General features: G+C 40.9%; 1 protein-coding gene across 5 annotated transcripts; it reads left to right on the top strand.

Annotated features, from left to right (window-relative positions):
* The first annotated feature begins 6,706 nt into the window (after positions 1 to 6,706).
* LOC138949019 (uncharacterized) lies at positions 6,707 to 15,849 on the top strand. Of its 5 annotated transcripts, none has more exons than XM_070320712.1 (5): positions 6,707 to 6,961; positions 8,534 to 8,651; positions 10,518 to 10,618; positions 12,963 to 13,057; positions 15,019 to 15,849. In XM_070320712.1, the coding sequence occupies exons 2-5, from the start codon at positions 8,628 to 8,630 to the stop codon at positions 15,357 to 15,359; spliced, it is 561 nt and encodes a 186-aa protein (XP_070176813.1). In that variant the 5' UTR covers positions 6,707 to 6,961; positions 8,534 to 8,627; the 3' UTR covers positions 15,360 to 15,849. The 5 variants fall into 5 exon arrangements, with proteins under 5 accessions (XP_070176813.1, XP_070176817.1, XP_070176816.1 ...); XM_070320716.1 differs by having other exon boundaries at positions 8,534 to 8,677; XM_070320715.1 differs by having other exon boundaries at positions 6,708 to 6,961; positions 8,534 to 8,677; positions 10,518 to 10,613.
* Positions 15,850 to 22,678: the final 6,829 nt, after the last annotated feature.

Here is a 22,678-nt window from a genome sequence, read left to right as displayed (position 1 = left end):
TACGCTCTTGCTGTAAAAATGCAGTGAGTTCAGTTTCATTCTGTTAGTTCGACAGCTTGACTAAATGTTGTACATGAACAAAGTATGCAAACCAGATGATCCAGCGACGTCCTTCCCAATTTATGTCCAATGGACGTCTACCCACAACACGCCACTGGATGCCGCGTGGTCAGCCAACCGTGTGGTGCCAGTCGTGAAAACCAGGTTCTTTGTCCCACAGTGAGACATTCAAGTTGGGGACTTTGTGACCGCTGACTTTGTCAGCATGGATGGAAAGGTGGAGAGATACAGGGCGGTGATCATCCCCAAGTCAACCCATTTCCCCGATGGGCCAGATCGAGAGGAGATCTGTGTGAAGTGTTTGCGCGCAAAAGACAATGGGAGATACTATGTCTTTCCTAATGTTGATGACATTTCATGCTTGCCAATGGCTCAGATAAAAAAAATCCCACCAACCAACCATGAACAACAGGGGGGATTACTTTTTTTGACATGTGACCAAGTCTCATTTGAGCGTTCACAGTGTTACCTGAGAATAGCACACCCCCTTGAATTGGGACCAAAGAAAAAGCGTTGTATATATGCATTTTTGAATGCTTTTCTAAAGTCATAAGTTCATTTGTGAAAAAAAAATTTTTTAGGGATTGTTTTGCTGAATGCATGCAGTTAAGAAATTGACCCCGTTTTCAAATTTAGGGGGTAGGGTTGCCCTATAGCCCACGTATGTCTGTGTGACTGTGTCAAATATCAATCTACTTTGCGTACAAAATGTATAGATGTTTGTTTTTCGATTTTAGAATGATTTCTTAAGCTGGCTAGAACTTCTGAGGTCTACAGGAAACGATAAAGATAAAAAAATGTACAAAATATAAGTAGCGTCCTTTATCTTACCATTGTTCTGATCAATGCTGTCCCTTTATTTGCAAGTTAACCATTTTTGTTCAAGGAGTATGTTAAAAATTATTATCAATGGTTGCTTTAAACAGCACCTTTGGGCAGTTATTATGCACTGAAGTTGTAAAAGCATGTTTTGGGGGTTTTAGGATATAGCGTCTTGGAACGCAAATCATCTTGGAAATACGAATGTTCATATAATTGTTTTTACTGTTTTGGATAGATAAAAAGTTGAACTCTTGGTGCAAACTGTTTTTTGGCCCCTGTTTGACTATTTATTATTTTGGAATATTGTGTGTGAGGGGGAAACTGCAATCCTCAATATCATGAAACGTGCCGTATCACCGTTCTGGGCCATGTGCCTTGTTTTTGCTCTCTGAGTGCTCCGAAGAGGCGTCGATCGAAACTTAATGTGTGTGAATGTTGACATTTCCGCCTGACTTTGTATCACTTCCATTCCATTTGCCATTGGCTTCCTGTGTTCTTTGAAGGAGCAAACCAGAGCGCCGCAGCAATTGTTCCATCTTTTCATCATTGTTATGTGTCGGCCGAGCGTCCACTTTAAAAAAACAAAACATACAAGAGCGATTGACAAAAAAAAAATCGACTGCGCTCATATTTTGCCACTATTTTGTTCTGTGATACTTTCAGAGCGTGTTGAAACAAGTGTGAATAAGTTAGAGAAATCTACTTTATGATACAGAATGTTGAATATCATGACATGCCAAGAACCATATAAACGAGGGTTGGGTGATTGAATGGGGTATTTGACCAATCAGCCGTTACAACCACAAGACCTATTTTGTAATTGGTGTAAATCCCTGGTTTACGTTTGTTGTTATAATGTGTTTCTATTTGAATTATTGCAAAGTGTCTTTCCGATACGGCTGGTAACAGCGTATTTACATGACGTTTTCATAGGCTAAAGTAAGATAAGTTTCTCAATTCGCATCCCTGGAGCATCCGGGTGATTTTTTACCAAAAACGAGAAAGCTGAGGCGTGATTAACCATTCAATCAAGCGATTGCACTGAAATACGCCCGGTTCTCTCTAACTTTCTTTATTAAACAAGGAGAGAGAGAGAGAGAGAGAGAGAGAGAGAGAGAGAGAGAGAGAGAGAGAGAGAGAGAGAGAGAGAGAGAGAGAGAGAGAGAGAGAGAGAAAGAGAGAGAGAGATCATATTTTTCTTTTTTTTTCTTTTGTTTTCTTTTTCGAGGGTTGTGGCATAAGCAATACAACGAGCTTTTTTTCAACCAGCCCTCGCCCAGAGAGGGGACTAATCTAATCACATATTTACACGGATATTAACGTAGAAAAAAAGGTAGAGAAAAACAACAACATATGAATATTTACACATTACATATTATGTAGAGGTTACATGCCGAGTCTCAGTGATTATTAAAAATAATGGTCGAAGTTAGCGGATCATGAAAAATGCGAGCTTCAGCGAGCTTTTTCATGACCGCGAACTGAGACCATTATTTTTAATAATCACTGAGACGAGGTGTGTAACCTCTTTATTCTCCCTTTCTTCAGTTATTCAAAGAAAACAGGAGTTCTTGTGCGAAAGTTTGATCGAATCCGAATCACTCAACCAGTCAACCTGCGCAGGCGATCGATTAATGCGCGGTTGTATAGTTCCGTGCAAATCATTCCATTCTGTTAACACTTCTTGTCAGTTTCCCTGTTTTAGACTAAAATCAAGTACACAGATATGCTGTTATTCTGCTGTGGCGGTAAAGGCAGATATTGTGTGTTCTGTTTATGTTTTAGTATCGCTTTGGGATAATGTTCTTTCGTCAAATGGGACTAGCAGACGAACTTTTGCATCCGTGTTCCAACGTTAATTACTGTATGAAGTTCAGTTTTCTGGGGAAAATAGTGTATGAAACCGCTTTATGTTGTTTAAATTGATGAGATGTGTGCATTTGGTTGCGTGTGATCTGTTTATAAAATGAAATATTGTTGAAAACTGACCGTCGGATTGCAGTCAGTGTTGTCGAAGAAACTGCGTTAAAAGAAGGGGAACTACTCTTGTCGGCTAGAGTATGAGTTACTTGCCTTGGGAATTTGCTTGTGATGAACGGTTTGTGCACGGCAGATCTAGATTCAGAAAACAACAACACTCATGGATTTTATATGGAGATTCATGTGTTCAGGCCTGTAGTTGTTAATTTAAATGCGGTATGTTTGTATTGTTTGCTCCAGAGATGTATACTTCGTACGTATAGAGCGTTCGGAACTTTTCAGTCGCAAAAGTAGTACCAAAACAGAACAGCTTCTCAACCCATTGCACTATCGAGGATTCAGGCTGTTGCTGGCTCGTTATTTGTTTGGTTGCTGGGTCATTATCGAAAAATAACTAGCTCTACAAGTTTACAGAGGTAAAGAAGCAGAGGGGGGAATAAACACAAATATAAAGCGTCGTATATGTAACGTAGTGAAAACAAAGAGAGAGAGAGAGAGAGAGAGAGACAGAGACAGAGACAGAGAGACAGAGAGAGAGAGAGAGAGAGAGAGATAGAGAGAGAGAGAGCACCTTATTGAGCTTTAGTATGGAGCATTTAACTGAGTATACGGGCCAAGGCTATCACGTTCACAGCTCAACTTATATAGCCTATGATTACAGCCTACACAGGTTTAAGCTCCCCATGCTATGACCCGTATCAAGCTCCACTCGACGCTACCGGAATAAGAATATCGAGGCCGTCGCAGTGGCTTAAACGTGAAAATAAGAATTACAAAATAGATAAAAACAACGGAACAGACCTGTGTGGCTTAAAAGAAACCATTTTTGTCACGAGGGCATTGTTTTAATTATATAGTATCACTAGAAAAAGAAAAAAGTGTACTGTTGTGGCAATTACTGTAAGTCATTAGTACCAATGAGATTAGGTGACAGTTCAAGTGGTTATATTGTTTAGCATAGGCCGGCCCGATCAGGGCTGGCTGGATCTTTAAGGGGGGGGGGGGGGGGCTTGGGGGACAAGGGAGGGAGTCCCCCCTTCTTCTGACTGACTCTCCACTGCCTCAGTATTTTATCATAGTCCAGCCCTGATCAGTCAGGCCGGCCTATATTAAACAAAACAACTAACTGTAACCTAACCCCCTAACCCCCCCCCCCCCCCCCCCCCTCCCCCTCAAGTTCGTAAATCCTTGCACAAACACGTAAATAAAGCCATGTACGGTGAAAGTTGCAGATATACATGAGTCATGATTTCAAACAAATATGTAACAAAACACGATCTAGGGACGAAATTTCTTATGTTCTGATGAGGTTTTCAGGGGTTTTCGTTTTTTTGTGTGTGGGGTTTTCGGGGGTTTTCGGAGACAAGTAGTAAGGTCAGTTACCGGTGTAGGATCCGGTCCGGTCCCCCCTCTGAAGTAGTCCCCCGGGGGACCAATTCGTGGCAAAAACTGCTCTATAATGGTCCCCCCTTAGACATCCAGCCTCGTTTTTATATTTAGTCAAGTTTTGACTAAATATTTTAACATCGAGGGGGAATCGAAACGAGGGTCGTGGTGTATGTGCGTGTGTGTGTGTGTCTGTGTGTGTGTGTGTGTGTGTAGAGCGATTCAGACTAAACTACTGGACCGATCTTTATGAAATTTGACATGAGAGTTCCTGGGTATGAAATCCCCATACGTTTTTTTCATTTTTTTGATAAATGTCTTTGATGACGTCATATCCGGCTTTTCGTGAAAGTTGAGGCGGCACTGTCACGCCCTCATTTTTCAACCAAATTGGTTGAAATTTTGGTCAAGTGATCTTCGACGAAGCCCGGACTTCGGTATTGCATTTCAGCTTGGTGGCTTAAAAATTAATTAATGACTTTGGTCATTAAAAATCTGAAAATTGTAAAAAAATCAAAATTTATAAAACGATCCAAATTTACGTTTATCTTATTCTCCATCATTTGCTGATTCCAAAAACATATAAATATGTTATATTCGGATTAAAAACAAGCTCTGAAAATTAAATATATAAAAATTATTATCAAAATTAAATTGTCGAAATCAATTTAAAAACACTTTCATCTTATTCCTTGTTGGTTCCTGATTCCAAAAACATATAGATATGATATGTTTGGATTAAAAACACGCTCAGAAAGTTAAAACAAAGAGAGGTACAGAAAAGCGTGCTATCCTTCTTAGCGCAACTACTACCCCGCTCTTCTTGTCAATTTCACTGCCTTTGCCATGAGCGGTGGACTGACGATGCTACGAGTATACGGTCTTGCTGAAAAATGGCATTGCGTTCAGTTTCATTCTGTGCCGAGTTCGACAGCTACTTGACTAAATATTGTATTTTCGCCTTACGCGACTTGTTCTTGTTACAATGTTAGTAATGTTACCAGCAATTTTAGAGAAAAGAAAGGAAAGAATCAGAGACTGGTTTCATTTCTTCTTATCAGTATTTATTTATTATTCATTTTATTTCATGTCATTTTTCTTTTGAACGGCATTATAAATCAGATCTATTTTATTTTCTGCAAAATATAGTCAAACAAAGAGATTGCTGTCTGTGCACTACATAATACCGGACGAAGATACGAATACGAATACTTTATTATCTCATACAGAGAAATTTCAGTGTGGTGCACATTAAAAGACAAAACAAATAATAAGACAACAGATAAAAATACCATACGAAGCATACTACACTCGCGCACGCATATGTACACTAACAGGAATAGTAACATGATTCCAAATAGGTTAAAAGTTTAACGCTAAAAACTATCATTATCACAGGACTAGATATGTCATTGAACAATATTTATCACAGGACTAGTCATTCGAGGGTTATCACACTCATTCATCACAGAAATCAGTGCATATGTTCACCGGTACACATACTAGTTTTAATTAACTTAGGTATTTAAAAAGCCAATTGACTTTGGAATAAAACTGTTCTTAGTTCTGAGCGTGCGTAATCTGGGAGTGCGGAGGCGACGTCCTGAGGGCAGGACCTCAAAGTGGTGAGCGAGCACATGACTACTATCCTGGATGATGCAACGGGCCTTTCGCACCACACGTCGTTCATACAGCACAGTCAATCCTTCCTGTCTCACCCCCACAATCTTACCACATGTGTTCACCACCCGCCCAAGCACATTCTTACTCTTCACACACAGACCTCCATACCAGCAGATGAAAGAGAAAGTGAGAATGGATTCAATGAATGAAGTATAGAATGTTTGGAGGATGCGGCTGTTGATGTTCAGACTTCTGAGCTTTTGTAAGCAGTAGATTCTTGACTGACACTTCTTGTGGATAGCTTTAGTGTTTGAGGAGAAATTTAGTTTGTTGTCAATGACTGTTCCGAGATATTTGTATTCAGTCACTCGCTCAACTTTCACACCATCTATGTACAAATCTGAAACTGTAGCTGGGTTTTTGCGAAAGTCAATAACTAGCTCTTTTGTTTTTGTTACATTTAGGGCTAAATAGTTATCTTTACACCAGGAGCTGAAATTTTGAACTTCAGAAAAATAAACAGAGTCAGAGTCAGACAGGTCTTCAAGGGCAGAATCGTCAGAATATTTCACAAGAGGGGTCGTAACAGTGCCTTGACAATCGTTAGTGTATAATGTGAACAGAACTGGAGACAATACTGTGCCCTGAGGGGCTCCAGTAGAAGTACTAACTATGGACATAGATTGAAAATGGCTTGAATGCCTAAGAACAACGAGGCTGGATGTCTAAGGGGGGACCATTATAGAGCAGTTTTTGCCACGAATTGGTCCCCCGGGGGACTACTTCAGAGGGGGGACCGGACCGGATCCTACACCGGGTGTTTTTTTTTTTAATCAAGGACGGTCACTCTTGCTTTACCAGTCAATGGCCGACCGTCGGTGGTGAAAATGTCCCAACAGTAGAGATTTGTTCGACAGATCCTTTCTGCCTTTAGTACGCGAGACAGTATTCACGAGTTGTTTATTTGCTCGCCGGGTTGCGGGCAACACAAAGACACATACCTTTTCTTCGTCAGGATTCTTACACGGTGTGGATACTTGTTCAGTTGTTGCGACGAATGCATGGCGATTTGCATGCTCAAGTGACTTGGGTAAGTTCATTATATCTTATTAGAACTACCAGTATTTATTTTTAGTTTACTTCTTCCCTTTTCCCCCCTAGCTAGCATAAAGCCGAAATGTTATCTAACTTCCTAAATGATCGGCACCAAGCAGTTGTACTCTACAACTTCAACGTCAGGTCAGGAGTACCTCACTGGCTCAGGGCTCTGTATTCCCAGTATTGGGCCTCTGTCTATTTCTGGCCTACATCAACGACCTTCCAGACAAACTGACAGCAATGGCACGATTGTTTGCGGACGATACAGCAGTGTACAGGGTTGTAGCCAACAGAGAACAACAAGACCATGCAGCTACAGCAATACCTCCTCATCAGTATGGGACCCATACAACCAGAAGAGCATCGAGAAGCTGGAAGCCGTCCAGAGACGTGCCGCCCGCTTCGTACTCAACCGCTACCACAACACGTCAAGTGTGAGCCGGATGATTGACCAACTGGGCTGGCCGTCTCTCGAGCAGCGTAGAAGAATCACGCGCCTGGGGGTCCTCTACAAGATTCATCATGGACTAATTCAGTGCCCAGTCTTCAGGAGCAAGCTAGTCCCACCCCCATCACGACAGCGCCGTACCCACGATCAGCAGTTCTGCCTCATAAATACCAGAACTCAATACAGAGAGGGCTCATTTCTACCGAGAACTGTGAGGGACTGGAACCGCCTTCCCAATAAGACGGTGGAGGCGGCAACGGTTGATGCCTTTGTGTCGCGGGCCTACGCAAACTAAGTCACAGTTTTCTCAACAAAAAGTAGGCTTCTACGGACATGGACTCTTTGCTATGATTTACGGACTATGATAATGATAACGACCAGAGTACGCAAATGGACTGTAAGTGTAACAAAGCACTGGTCCCTTTTCATGCCATAATGATCATTATCATTATCGTGGGCATCATTGGAAAGAAGAAGAAGAAGAATATATACCCAATCAGCCCTGAAAGTCTAACAAATGGTTAAGCTCTTTATACTCGATTGCCTTTGGTTAGTGATTCTGAAATTGTGAAAATGTACTAGCCAGAGAGCAAACTTTACTACCCAAACCAAGCATTTGTTTCAGCAACTTTACTCGCATTTGGCGAGTAGATGAACATTTCTACTCGCCAGTTACATGTTTCTACTCGCCACTTTCAGTTTCACTTTTAGGCCTGTCACGAGTGTCAACTGTCATGCTGTGAGGATGCACTGAAGTTGATGTACCCAATATAACTCTATATATTATTACTGCAAGGGCAGTAAAAATACGGAATGTCAGATCAAAGATGTATTTTTTTAACAGTAGAGAATAACTGAGGCGTTTGCTTGATTGACAATGATAAGTGCATGTTGTTCAAGTGACAATGAAAAAGACAGAGGAATGACGTTCACAGTAAGACAATTAAATTAATGTATCCAACCTACTTTGCTAATATAATACACTGTAGCAGTGTAGGTGAAGGTGGAATTCCTAGGACATCTAAATCACACTTTTCTATGTTGTGTTTTTCCCTCAAGCAAACTACATACTTATTTTGAGGCATGATTTTCTCATAAACACCTCGCTTGTTACAGGTATGGAAGCCGAGAATCTAGACGACTCCCAACTGCAGACCACTTTGACTTCTGTGCTGTGGAGGATCGTCACCATTCAGTCGACAGAGAGGTCATGTTTGCAGAGATTTTACGCAAGGTATGCCATAATTCTGTGGAAGAAAAGTATAGTCTGGCGGGCATCAAGTCATCATAATCAGTAAATCACAGAATGCAACACCTATTGCAACAATCATTCGAGCAAAAACCAATTACGTATTTGTGATCAGTGCAACAAAGGGGTGTAAATGCCCTAAATACATGTAAGGACAGGGTGGCCGAGTGGTAACGCACTTGCGAGAGGTTGCGAGTTCGACCCTGGGTCAGGGCGTTAGCAATTTTCTCCCCCCTTTCCTAACCTAGGTGGTGGGTTCAAGTGCTGGTCTTTCGGATGAGACGAAAAACCGAGGTCCCTTCGTGTACACTACATTGGGGTGTGCACGTTAAAGATCTCACGATTGACAAAAGGGTCTTTCCTGGCAAAATTGTATAGGCATAGATAAAAATGTCCACCAAAATACCCGTGTGACTTGGAATAATAGGCCGTGAAAAGTAGGATATGCGCCGAAATGGCTGCGATCTGCTGGCCGATGTGAATGCGTGATGTATTGTGTAAAAAAATTCCATCTCAAACGGCATAAATAAATCCCTGCGCCTTGAATATGTGCTCAATATAAATTGCATAAAATAAAATGAAATAAAAAAATAAAATCCCTGCGCTTAAAACTGTACCCACGGAATACGCGCGATATAAGCATCATATTGATTGATTGATTGATGTATACAACATGTGCATCAAGATTAGATGAGAGTAGTGAAGAACCGATCTCCTGGCACCTAACGTAAACAATGCAAGTGTTGCAATGAGCATGTACGTACGCACATAGTGAATGAGGCTATGCTATAATAACTTAGATATCAACCACTAGAGTCATTACCACCGAGCTTTAACCACCAGTTGCATGAACCCGAAGCACAGTCGTTCAACTGCAGTTGAACTCATGAAATGCAGTTAATGAGTTATCCAACTAAATCAGGTTACCCGGTACACGAAGAAGATGTTACTAGTCAGTCCATTGTACATCTTCGCATAGGGAGTTACCCGATCACAGTGCTGCTGTCACTGTTAAACTGTAACAGCACCGCCTTCAGACAACCAAAACTGCAACAGCACCGCCTTCAGACAACCATGGTTATCTGACAGAAAATATCATTATCTGTACAGTCGGTAGTAGATTGCTCACATAATGTTTGTATTCTGAAACATTTGGGGACTGTTCTTCAAAATTTGATTTATCATTTTATGTCTCAAAGCACGGATAGCCCTGGGGCGAGTAAAACATCTGCCCGGCTAGTGAAAACCGCCTGACAACTCGCCCGGCTGGCTAATGAAAACTCTGGTCAAATGCGACCTTTTTTGTTCTCATTTCGAGTTTTAAAGCCATGTAAACAGTGGCATCTACCACTGGTACCAGGCCAGCAAAATTTCTGCCGGGCTAGTGACTTTCTTGAAGTTAATCGCCCGGCTGGCGAGTTAACATTTTGAGATTTGCCCATCCCTGTTGAAGATTTCAAATTATGACAAGATTTTAAGAAGGTTTTAACATCCCTCAAAGGCATTAGATGTCTTGTTCACAGTAAGTCTGAGTGAGCCAAGACTAGCTTCTTCTTCGAAACTGGTATGTTCCCGTGCATCAATTGAAAGTGCTAATGATACTTTGGGTTGTTTAACCCTAAACTTGGCCAGAAAGAACAATGTAGTGTGACCACAAGTTGGAAGTGATTTGCTCATAAAACATGCTTTACACAAGGAGTAACAACAGTCAAATGATGAAGCACTGTGGTACCCATGCAGGGCTGATCATTACCGTGGCGTGGCTCATCTATGATGCTATGTAAAAGTGTTCAACTTCCAAGTCAGTTCATGCAAGTGCCTATAATCCTGTTGCTTTTTTTGTCTTTGTAGTCCTGTGGCGTGAGGGATGAGGAAGCTGCCTTCTTGGGTCCAGGTATGCAGAACACCCAGCAGTTCTTTACTGACTTCACTGTCAGTTGCTGGGAGGTAAGGTTGGTAAGATTTTAAGCATATTCTTTGTTCCACAGGCCATCATGCCAGGTGTTATGTGAATTAATCTAGTAGTAACCAAAAGGGACAAAATATACATTACAGTATGGCTTTATCTTCTCAGCCCAGAGATTAATACATCAAATCCAAACATGTATGCCATTTGCAACCGGCCAAAGTTGAAATGACAGTGCAATATCTTATGAAGTCTATTTCAAATGCCACTGATAAGATATTTATCTGCTTACCACTTGTTTTCTGGTATGTGACCCAACAGAAAGATGGTCTTGTCCCAAGTAAAAGCCTGGCCATATCTGAAAGGGTGAGCTTAACTGTATGTCACAAAGGGTGAGCTTAACTGTATGTCACAAAGGGTGAGCTTAACTGTATGTCACAAAGGGTGAGCTTAACTGTATGTCACAAAGGGTGAGCTTAACTGTATGTCACAAAGGGTGAGCTTAACTGTATGTCACAAAGGGTGAGCTTAACTGTATGTCACAAAGGGTGAGCTTAACTGTATGTCACAAAGGGTGAGCTTAACTGTATGTCACAAAGGGTGAGCTTAACTGTATGTCACAAAGGGTGAGCTTAACTGTATGTCACAAAGGGTGAGCTTAACTGTATGTCACAAAGGGTGAGCTTAACTGTATGTCACAAAGGGTGAGCTTAACTGTATGTCACAAAGGGTGAGCTTAACTGTATGTCACAAAGGGTGAGCTTAACTGTATGTCACAAAGGGTGAGCTTAACTGTATGTCACAAAGGGTGAGCTTAACTGTATGTCACAAAGGGTGAGCTTAACTGTATGTCACAAAGGGTGAGCTTAACTGTATGTCACAAAGGGTGAGCTTAACTGTATGTCACAAAGGGTGAGCTTAACTGTATGTCACAAAGGGTGAGCTTAACTGTATGTCACAAAGGGTGAGCTTAACTGTATGTCACAAAGGGTGAGCTTAACTGTATGTCACAAAGGAGTGAGCCTTCAACAATCTCTTTTGGCATTCTGTGTGCTATTTAGTGGTGTTGTTATTTTCATGGTTTGTTCTTCAGTCTTATCGATTGATCACTTCTTCTTCTTCTTCTTCTTCTGTGATCGTGGGCTGAAACTCCCACGTACACCCGTGTTTTTTGCACGAGTGGAATGTTACGTGTATGACCGGTTTTTACCCCGCCATTTAGGCAGCCATACGCTGTTTTCGGAGGAAGCATGCTGGGTATTTTCGTGTTTCTACAACCCACCGAACTCTGACATGGATTACAGGATCTTTTTCGTGCGCACTTAGTCTTGTGCTTGCGTGTACACACGGGGGTGTTTGGACACCGAGGAGAGTCTGCACACAAAGTTGACTCTGAGAAATAAATCTCTCGCCGAACGTGGGGACGAACTCACGCTGACATCGGCCAACTGGATACAAATCCAGCGCGCTACCGACTGAGCTACATCCCCGCCCGATTGATCACAATTCATGTGCATATTTTCTAGACCATACACACAGGAAGATCTACTTGGTACATTACTGTTCACTGTGAACCTCAGGGGTTAATTGGCTTGACACAAAACAAATAATGATGCACACCAGATTGCTGTTTATCAGTACTTTCTGACATACTTGCTTTGGCAAATATCAGTATTCTATTTTGAAGTAATCTTCTTCTATAGCTATTCTGATGGACACGCGGGGGAATTCGGGGGCTGTGATTGGATGGTCTCTTCCGATCATCAAAGCATAATGCTACGGAAGTCGGCCATTTTACTCAATATCCAAAAGCATATTGAGAAAAATGGCTGACTTTCTTATCTCGTAACTCCACACTAAATACCCACTTCCCCTCTGAAGTATTGATGTACAGCCCATGGCACTAACATTCATGTAGTCGTTTATAACTGAGGATGAACAATTCGCTTCATGACGAGACAAGTATAAATGCCATTCACCCAAACTGAAATTGACTTCGCTGCCGTCTGCTCGCATTGTGGCGCATGCGCAAAACTAATGCGCATAAGAAACGGCGTCTGCTATCAAAACCTAAGATCGACGCAAAAACTGTCCTTTTGTAAGTTTGGAACAACAAATCAAGGTCAGAACAGCATATATAATCGCTATTGTGTTTTCAGCGTAGCAATAGGGTCCGATATTTAGACTCGAACAAGTATAATGCGACTCGTCTTCGACTCGTCGGCATTATACTTGTCTCATCTAAATATCGGACCCTATTGCTACGCTGAAAACACAATAGCTGTTGATAAAGGTCGAATTATTACTTGTTCCACCAGCTACCTTTGTTCATTAGTTTATTTATTTTCCTGGTGTGTGTTTTCTTTAAAAAAAAAATTAATTTTTTCCAGTCCTATGGCAGGGAGAGAAGTAACATCTGCGGAAATTCAACTTGTTGTGGCGGAAGCAGAAAAGAGTCCCTGGGCAGAACATATTGTATTAACTGGTAAGTCATTCTCATAACCTGTTTGAACCTGCATTCATGGGTTGTAACTCCAAAGAACAGCACGAGTAGGTTTTGAAATGTATGACTGTTTTTACCCAGCCCTTTAGGCAACCGTATACATGTACTTCAATTTAGGGAGATGCAATTATAAGTTGCCTCGGGAGATGGACAAAACATTTCAACAGCCAGGATTCAAACACTTCTTGACTTAACCTTTGGCGTGGAAGGCCTGCATCTTATACACTAGGCAATTGCAATTGCAGGGCGTTAACAATTTTCTCCCCCCTTTCCTAACCTAGGTGGTGGGTTCAAGTGCTAGTCTTTCGGATGAGACGAAAAACCGAGGTCCCTTTGTGTACACTACATTGGGGTATGCACGTTAAAGATCCCACGATTGACAAAAGGGTCTTTCCTGGCAAAATTGTAAAGGCATAGATAAAAATGTCCACCAAAATACCCGTGTGACTTGGAATAATAGGCCGTGAAAAGTAGGATATGCGCCGAAATGGCTGCGATCTGCTGGCCGATGTGAATACGTGATGTATTCACTATTGTGTAAACAAAATTCCATCTCGCACGGCATAAATAAATCCCTGCGCCTTGAATATGTGCGCGATATAAATTGCATAAAATAAAAAATTAAAATAAATCCCTGCGCTTAGAACTGTACCCACGGAATACGCGCGATATAAGTCTCATAATGATTGATTGATTGATTGATTGATTGAATTGCACCTGGCTGGTTCTTATGAAATCTGCTGCTAAGTTTTGAAGTGGAACTTGTGTATTTTCCCGGCTAAAAAATTATTGCCCGGCTAGAGTCAGCTGGCTTGTCTTAATGTTATATAGTATGGCTGTCACATTGTACACACTGCACAGAGCTCCCCCAAACTTTGCACTTTCTGACATGAAGTTCTGATGAACTGTTTGCCTCTATAATTGCAAGATTACTGGTTATGTCTTAAAGGGCACACCAAGTCAGCACACATATCATGTTTCCCAGATAGCTTGGGAATATTCTTCTTGTTATTTAATAATGAATTGTTTACTTTAATCAGACTTCCAAGATGGGCACAGTGGCGTGGTGGTAAGACGTCGGCCTTCTAACTGGGAGGTCGTGGGTTCGCATCCCGGTCGCTGCCGCCTGGTGGGTTAAGAGTGGAGATTTTTCCGATCTCCCAGGTCAACTTATGTGCAGACCTGCTAGTGACCTAACCCCCTTCGTGTGTACACGCAAGCACAAGACCAAGTGCACACGGAAAAGATCCTGTAATCCATGTCAGAGTTCGGTGGGTTATAGAAACACGAAAATACCCAGCATGCCTCCCCCGAAATCGGCGTATGCTGCCTGAATGGCGGGATAAAAACGGTCATACATGTAAAAATCCACTCGTGCTAAAAACATGAATGAACGTGGGAGTCTAAGGCCATGAGCGAAGAAGATCAAGCTCTGAGCGCCACTACCTCTATGATTCTCATGCAATAGAATACGAATAAAGATGTGGTGTGTGACATTACAGAACCTCTGGTGTGTACAGCAGGATACAAATAGTTGAACAGGAGGCCTTAGTGAAAAGCTTTTAGCTGTTTTAACTAGGAATCATGGGTTAGAAACAAGACTAAATAGTGTCAGACTAAAACAATATCATCACACCTTCCCTTTTACACAGGTAAATCATAGTGAGGCCCAGAGTTTGGTAGTTTGCTATTTTGTGTCTGATGTGTATAGGGGAGAAATTGTTTTCACTGTGTGTATAGTGATAAGAGAGCACAGTTTTATTACCCTCAAGCTTTCTAAAAAATATGAAATATATATGTTGACTTGCTGTGCCCATTGAACATTGATTTGAAAGCTGCACTTATAAAAAGAAGTTTTAGACAATGAACTAGCACTGCTGGCTGTTCTTTTCTGTGATACTTGCAGGGACTCATTGAAACGTGTGGGGTTTTGTTTATTTCAGACATCCACGGCAGGACTGACATTGATTCAGTGAAAACAATTGTTGTCATCATCATCACCACTAGTCCCTTCAGTCAGACAGTCTTCATCAAGTTCATGTGGGACTTCAAGGCAGAAGCAGGAGAAATCCTTCTCCAGGCTATGCAGTCTACAGGAGGCCAGGAGCGCTCATTACGTCCAGTCCTTGCCATTGTTGGACCAATTCTTGCCTTGTCTTCCATGATCCACGACTGTGTCCTTCATCAATGGTGCCTTGCAGTATCATCTTGGGTTTTATGCCTCTTAACATGGCCCAACCACTCCAACTTCCATCGTCCAGCAGTTGTCAAGAGAGGTTCATGATGCTTTTCACCAAGTTCTGCGCACAGTTTGTGGTACAGTGGAACCCCCTTTTACGACCTAAAAAAATCTGAGAAAATCAGGTCTTAAAAAGGAGGGAGTCTTAAAATGGGGGTAAATTTACAAGGCTTAAGAACAAAATGTGCGAAAATACTTCTTCTTCTTCTTCTTCGGCGTTCCAGTGTGAAAATACAAGGTTGTAAAAGGGAGGAAGTCTTAAATTGGGGGGTCTTAAAAGGGGGTCCACTGTATTCAGCTTTCTGTATGAGATACAGTTTCCTGGGTCATTTTGTCTCAAATAGACAAATACCTAGATTCTTCTTTCATCGTCAGCAGCCATGTCCCACAGCCATAGCACAGAATAGAGACAACTGGAGACTTGAAGATCCTGCATTTTTTGGGAGGAAACTAAATGTTGATCTTCCACATCCTGTTCAGTCTGGAAGAAGACAGCCCAAGGGCAAGGGGAAAAAAGCCAACTCTGATGTGGAGCGTGTTTAGTCTGTGTGTTGTGTAGTTCATGTACTTTCAAGGGCACACACCATCTCGTGACAGCAGTTCAGCTCAACAGCTCAGGTCTGGCCAGACGTTTTCAAGGGACAAGTTGATCCACCTATTTGGACAAAAAATCAGTTCCCATACTTCTTTCTGTGGTGAGAGCACCAAGGCTGATCATTTTTGTATACATGTGTCAAAGTTGAAGGCTCATCTGATACCATTTAAAAGTTTGGTCTTTGGCCAGTTTCATAGACCAAGCAAGCTGTCATTCCATTGCTGTTGAACAAGTGAAATGCAGTAGCACAACAAAATCAGGTTTCATGAATATTTCAGTCGGCAGGGTGGGGAAATGGCTTAGCCGGTAGTGGCGCTGGCTTCAAAACCAGTTGTCTCTATCGGCGTGCGTTCGATCCCCTTGTTTGGCGGGGGATTTATTTTCCAGAATCAACTTTATGCAGACTCTCCTCGGTGTCCAAACAACTCCGTGTGCACGCATGTGCATGATAAAGAACCTGAGTTCACAGCGAAAGTCTTAGGGTATGGAAACAGGAAAACATGCATGGAGGGAAACAAATCACAAATATTGGTAGCACTGTATACTGTATGGCAGCGACGCTTTCTCCAGGGAGAAAGCAGCGCAAATTCCCATGAGGATAACCTCACAGGACTATATGAATCTTATCTATCTTTATCTATCACAGTGCTACTTTCCCCCCGTACCGCATTGGAACATCTGCTGCTATCCGACAGAAAATGGGAAAATCCCTACACATAACATTTACATTCTGAAGCAAATGTCTTTTTTTATTTTTTATTTATTTATGGGATGCTGTAATTCAGAAGTTATGTCTTGCTGTGACGCAGCATTCCTGAATAACAGGGTTTTAATGTCCTTGGATGCAGTAAAAAAAAAGTTTTAGTCATAGTCCGGTGAAGGTAGCAGAGACTATTAGCTTCTTTTTGTAAATTAACCATTTTCACATGCAAACGATCAAACGATACTGGGTTGCTTTATAAAACATTTGACTTGGCCAGCAGAACACAGTGCAGTGAGCTGAAGTATTGTTGCGAGAATGAGATTTTACTTTGGAAGAGAGGTTTAGGATAATATAGACACTGATCTCAATGACACAACAGTGCAGACAGAGCTAGTAATGTGTTCAAATAGTATGTTGTTCTGTACAGCTGTCTATTTTTTATGTTCTTGAGGGCCATGTTTTTGGTGTTTGTTTTTTCTCGTATATAACACATTATGCTCAAATTTAACTGATTCAATGTTCAAACATCACAGTCAATGTAAACAGAGGCAATCTCCTTCTGATGCGGTTGCATGATTTCCAAGTCAAATGTAGCGGTTTGAAGTTTGAAAGTAACCCGACTCAAAGTGAGAAAAATTGTGCTAGAAGATTGTAGAATAAATAGAGTATTACATGTATATATGGCTTTCTGCAAGATACTAATTTACTATGTCTATACACTTGTTTTTTTGTTGCTCGATTGCATTTACATATTCAAAAGAAAATGTTTAGCACGGCGCCATGTTCCAAGACAGAAAATTGAAGTGGCGTCACTTTACTGTTTGCTTTTTTGTTCAAGCCCACAAACCTCTGTGCCATTGTTTTGTTAGCCCTTTATACTTATAGGCTTATATTTTGTTTTTCTGCAGAGTGATTTTCGGAACAGAACCTATTCATCAGGCCTATTTTTTCACCCACAGTGTGATTCTAGAAAGAGTAACTCCATGGGTGCAACTCTGCCGGCTACACGCCGGCAGCCGGTTGTTGGTTTCATCGGCTGCCGATGTTTTTGTTCCAGGAAAGGTTTTTTTTGGCATTTTAAATACTAAAAAAGCTTGGACCCCAACTTTTGCCGGTTTTTTGAATTTTCCAGGTTGCACCCATGTAACTCTGGAGTCATGCCATTTTTGTCTGTTAGTTTAGACTTAAAATAATGTTCTTTGGGCTTTTGGCTTAAAATACATGTGTTCTTACCGAGGAAGGAAAAGTACAGATCAATAAAAAGGTACAGAGAATGTCCATTGGACTGACTGTGAACATTTTATATGTACAGAATGTCACATTACTCATGTACTGTTAATCGATTGAATACAATTTGAGTCATATTATTTGGTCGTCTTATGCTTTTCTTCATCTGTGCATACATGACTGTGTGATAGTGGTGTGATTGAGTTTGTCTGCATGGTTGTTGTTTAGTTTAAGGATTTGTGGATATCTGTCAAGATCCGCACACTCGCAAGTAACAAACGTATATACAATCAAATATCCACATGGATCGCTCACTATTTAGTGATGCATAGCAATTTCGTCATTGTGCTGAGTGCCTGTTTGTGTTCTCCAGCGCGCGATCACAAACTTATTGCATGCGCACACATAAACACCATGTATGCTGTTTCTGTCAGGCATAGTTATTTACTTACCCTACCTCATGGATGCTGAAACCATGCCTAAAGTTAGAGCACATTTAAAAAGAGGAAGGCGTAAAAATAAAAGTGCCAAATAAATGAAAATATGTATCCTTGACAATTAGGTTTTAAGTTTAGCACGCACGCGTGTGCAAAACAGACTTTAACAATTTATTCGCCCAATGGCAAAATCAGACAGTTAAAATTAAACACACACCCACACACACACACACAAGGCACGTTTAGATTTGAAATGTGTGCACACACAGCACAAGAGCTTTTCTGTGCCACGTCAACTTAATAGAACATCAATTATTGCATCACTTTTAAATTATGTCAGCAAGCCATCCTGCGACAAAAACAAATGTCTGCTGTACCCACAGCTTTTCTCCAATAGACGATTTCCGAAAAGTAGCTCTTTGGGGTGTGTAGGGGTTGTGAAATAGAGAATACCCTTGCTCTTATGGGTGAAAAAACATTTGATCGGCCAAACACTAGCGAGGGGGGTGGACAGGAGCATGTGCAAATATTGTAGTCCCTGAAAAACAGGTGTTTACTCTTTCACAACCAATACAAACCCGACAGAGTTATTTCCAAACATCGTCCGGTATATATATATATACAATGTGAGGCCTCTCTGATGAAAGGACGCCTCCCATGAAAGGACACTTTTGTTGTCCCTTTCCTTATGATCTTCACCAAATTATACTCGTCACGACAGGCCACCTGCAAAAAAGGGGGCATGTTTGCTGATCCAACGGTGTGCTGTCATCACAGGTATCGTTGTTACTTTTTCCCAGCTGACTTAAAGGTACCTTGCTTCCTGTGGAAATAAGCAGAGATATGTCCAGGGTCGTAACTGGGATACCATTAGTATGCAGCCAATCACACTACCTTCCCTAAGGTCCAAATCAGTCAAAGAAAACCGTTCTCGTTTGGATGGTTTGAAATTAGACGCAGGTTATGTAAGTGTGTTGCCACTGGGAAAGCATGAGTATGTGAGACCTTTGATCACTAAGAGACGTTATGTGTTTAGCTAGGTCCGTTTATCACCAAAATTTAATGACAAAAGGAAGCGATAAGTACGTTTAAAAATTCCCTTTCTTTTTTGCTTCTTTGTTCCATATTTGTGTATTTTTATTGTCCACTTACTCGATCCGGATATTGGGTGCCCAACGTGATTATGAAAAAAATAGACCATACGCGTAATATCTAATTATGCACTAAAGCTACATGAGCGTTATTTATATGACGGTTATGCAAACGGTAAGGTATATGACGGGCGTCTGCATGTCACCACACAACAAAGCCAGAAGTCCCCTGACGGCCCTGTATTTCTTTTTCTCGCAGTATGTTCATTTGGGCAAAAATCATATCAAAGGTACTCGCAGTAGGTGTTACAATTTCAAACGGAATAACGTATAACAAATAATTATGACGGTTATGAACCCTTACTTAAAAAGAGAAAATACGTTGTAATTGGCCTTTTCGCTAGACGCAGACTAACGCACTTTCGTGGTAAAAACAACTCCATCACAAACACACACACACACACACACACACACACACACACACACACACACACACACACAGCGGCACACACACACACACACACACCGTGGGATACACACACACACACACACTTATAATAAATTCAGACGTTTTTAGGGATAAGATTGTGTGGACTAGAGATGTGTCAAATGGGCCCCCATCATAATTCCTAAAGAATGAAATGCTTTCGCAATAGTTTTCTGGTATTCATTTTTCACTAATGTGTTGACAAACAGCTGTGGAGTTCCTCATGAACAAAAATGACTGCAACAACAGCACAGATGTTCGTATCATTTAAATCATAGTGAATGTGACCAAAACAGGCATGTTTATTTTTTTGTTCTTATAAACTTATGTTCATCAAGATTAGACCCAGGCAGTAACGGATATTATTGTGACGTTTCTGTACGCATTTGTTTCTCCCCTGACTAGGAGGAACAAGTAGGCTAATGTGCATTTATTCAAGTGCTGCTGAAAGATAACTACCCACCATAACAGGGCTTGCAAAGTTCTGTATCATCTGAACTTGAAGGACTGGACATTACTAAAGATGTTTAAAAAAAAAAAAAACACCACTGAAATGGTCGCTTCTTATGACAACGATGTTTAGATATTATGTCGTTGGAAACTCAAGTCCCATGCTTTATGCAAAGTCAGTGAATGGCCCCACCCGCCCCTTCTGCTCCTCCAAATCACAGAAGGTGTCTCTTCTAGCCCCCTTCATCATGCATGAAACTGGCACATTATTGTGTACAAAGAAAAACCCACAGAAAGTGTCTGAGCTTTTTAAAAACAGACCTCGAGGCAAAATTACCAAAGAAATCATGTGGTGTATATTTATGTATTTATGAGATATAATATTCTAGTTTTATTTGGCAAATGCAAAAGGGTGGATGACAATACATTGTTGTTGATTAATTTAACGCCCCACAATGATGTGCTTAGCAATCTTTAAAACAATTGTAAAAATGAAAGGTCGCATTTCGTTTCACCCTTGTCTGCCCTTACGAAACCGCAGTGTTTTTATTAGCATGAAAAAACAACAATGCTAGTAAAAACTTCTTTTACAAACTGGCAGAGCTGTGTTGGCCTTGTATTGTTGGAGTGCATTTGTGCAAATGTCGACAACCCGACCTTTTTCAGTAGGCCTACTTTACAAAACTGTGCAATAATGTTGACACTTTAGGAGGACCAGATAACAGTCAATTGTATCCGGCATGAATCAGTTTGTTTTCAGTTGTAACTGCAACAGCAATAGAAATCAATTAAGCCGGCGACTGCGTTAATATTTTCAATAGTGCACGTAATATTTTTTCTGTCTTTTCTTCTTGTGTGTGTGTGTGTGTGTGTGTGTGTGTGTGTGTGTGTGTGTGTGTGTGTGTGTGTGTGTGTGTGTGTGTGCCATCACAATTATATGTACTGCTCACACTGATGGTATTTGTGCATGGTGGTCCTGGAATCAGCAGCGAATGTGCCTGATAATTTGAATCAAAAATTGCGGTCTGAATGCTGTGTTACTGATTGGCAAGCTTTGTAGACTATTATGATGGGTGTTTTGATTCTCAATCCTATGTGAAGTAAAGGGAATCCCTGGGCTCATATAAAAACATGTTGTATGATGTACGGAACTGCTAGTCAAGTATTCAAAATGTCAGACATGTTTTTGTCGACCGCCGATTGGTGACTTTGCTTTCTTACTGAAGCGACATTGACAGGGCCTGGGGACATGCTATATAAAACGTGTGCAAAAGACTGTGCTTTCTTAAACTTCAATACATAAAACAAAAAGATCATTCTAAATTCTTAAAAAGTAAAAAATTTTAAGAAGTCACTACACGCTAGGCAATCTTCTTTCGCGAAAACAGCTCTAAGCAGATTGGGTATTACCAAGGCATGTTAGAGTAGACTATTTGAGGCACAATGAAAATGGATCTATTTGTTGGACTATCTAACTTTAAAACGGAGTTCAGAAGCAATTATCCATTACTTCTAACATAGACAGTTACATTTGCCACACCCTTCAACAAGTTCAAGTGAAACGGTCACTCATTGTTTCCAGTAGTTAAATATTCTTCCTGTAATTGTAAACCACATTGAAGAGAAAAGCCGGCACTGGGGTTCGACCACACCGATGTGCAATGCAACTGTAGAACTTTAAAGAATTCTAACAAGAGAGGAAACTGATCACTCATGTCGTTACTGTGTTGTCTCTCATTCAAGGAAGCTTTTGAAACGGCCCCTTATTGGTGTTATTGCTTGTAAGGGGTTAACTTACCATTTGATACGGCCCCTCAGGTTGTGTTTTTATTGGGTGTTAGAGGTTAAAAATCGAAAATTGTAGAAAGAAATTGAGTTTGATTGTTGTGTTGTCATAAATTGGCAGCATTCAGCAAATTTCTTTATAACAAAGCTAATTATTATACGGTGGAACCCTTATAAGACCCCAACCCCCAATTTTTCCTTTTAAAGACTTAACCCATTTTAAGACCCTTTCTTTTCAGCTTTCTGTTAATAACCTGTCACTTTACCTCCATTGTAGGAAACCCTCTTTTTTAAGACCTGATTTTATCAGATATTTATTGGTCTTAAATGGGGGTTGCGCTGTACAGTCAGCAGTTTGTACTATACTATTTCTGTGAATTACAATCTAAGATTGTGTTTAGTTAGTTTACTATTTTAATTGTGGGACACTGCAATCTGTTGTGTTGCACATGTATTTCTCTTGATGGATTGGTGAATGCTACCTTTGGTAACTGACTACGAGACAATGTGTGTGTTGGTACTGAAATGTTGAAATTTAGCTGGTTCACTTTCTTAAATTCCTTTATGGCAGAAGAACTTTTGAAAAGTC

Source organism: Littorina saxatilis, linkage group LG15, assembly GCF_037325665.1.
Source record: "Littorina saxatilis isolate snail1 linkage group LG15, US_GU_Lsax_2.0, whole genome shotgun sequence".
NCBI classification, from domain to species: domain Eukaryota; kingdom Metazoa; phylum Mollusca; class Gastropoda; order Littorinimorpha; family Littorinidae; genus Littorina; species Littorina saxatilis.
This window is presented reverse-complemented; position numbering and strand designations above follow the sequence as displayed.

Bases quoted from the DNA above. Each gene is read 5' to 3' on its own strand.
- LOC138949019 (XM_070320712.1), top strand. From the start codon at position 8,628: ATGTTTGCAGAGATTTTACGCAAG. The intron at 10,619-12,962 runs GTTGGTAAGATT...AATTTTTTCCAG, and splicing joins GTCAGTTGCTGGGAGGTAAG to TCCTATGGCAGGGAGAGAAG. The intron at 13,058-15,018 runs GTAAGTCATTCT...TGTTTATTTCAG, and splicing joins AGAACATATTGTATTAACTG to ACATCCACGGCAGGACTGAC.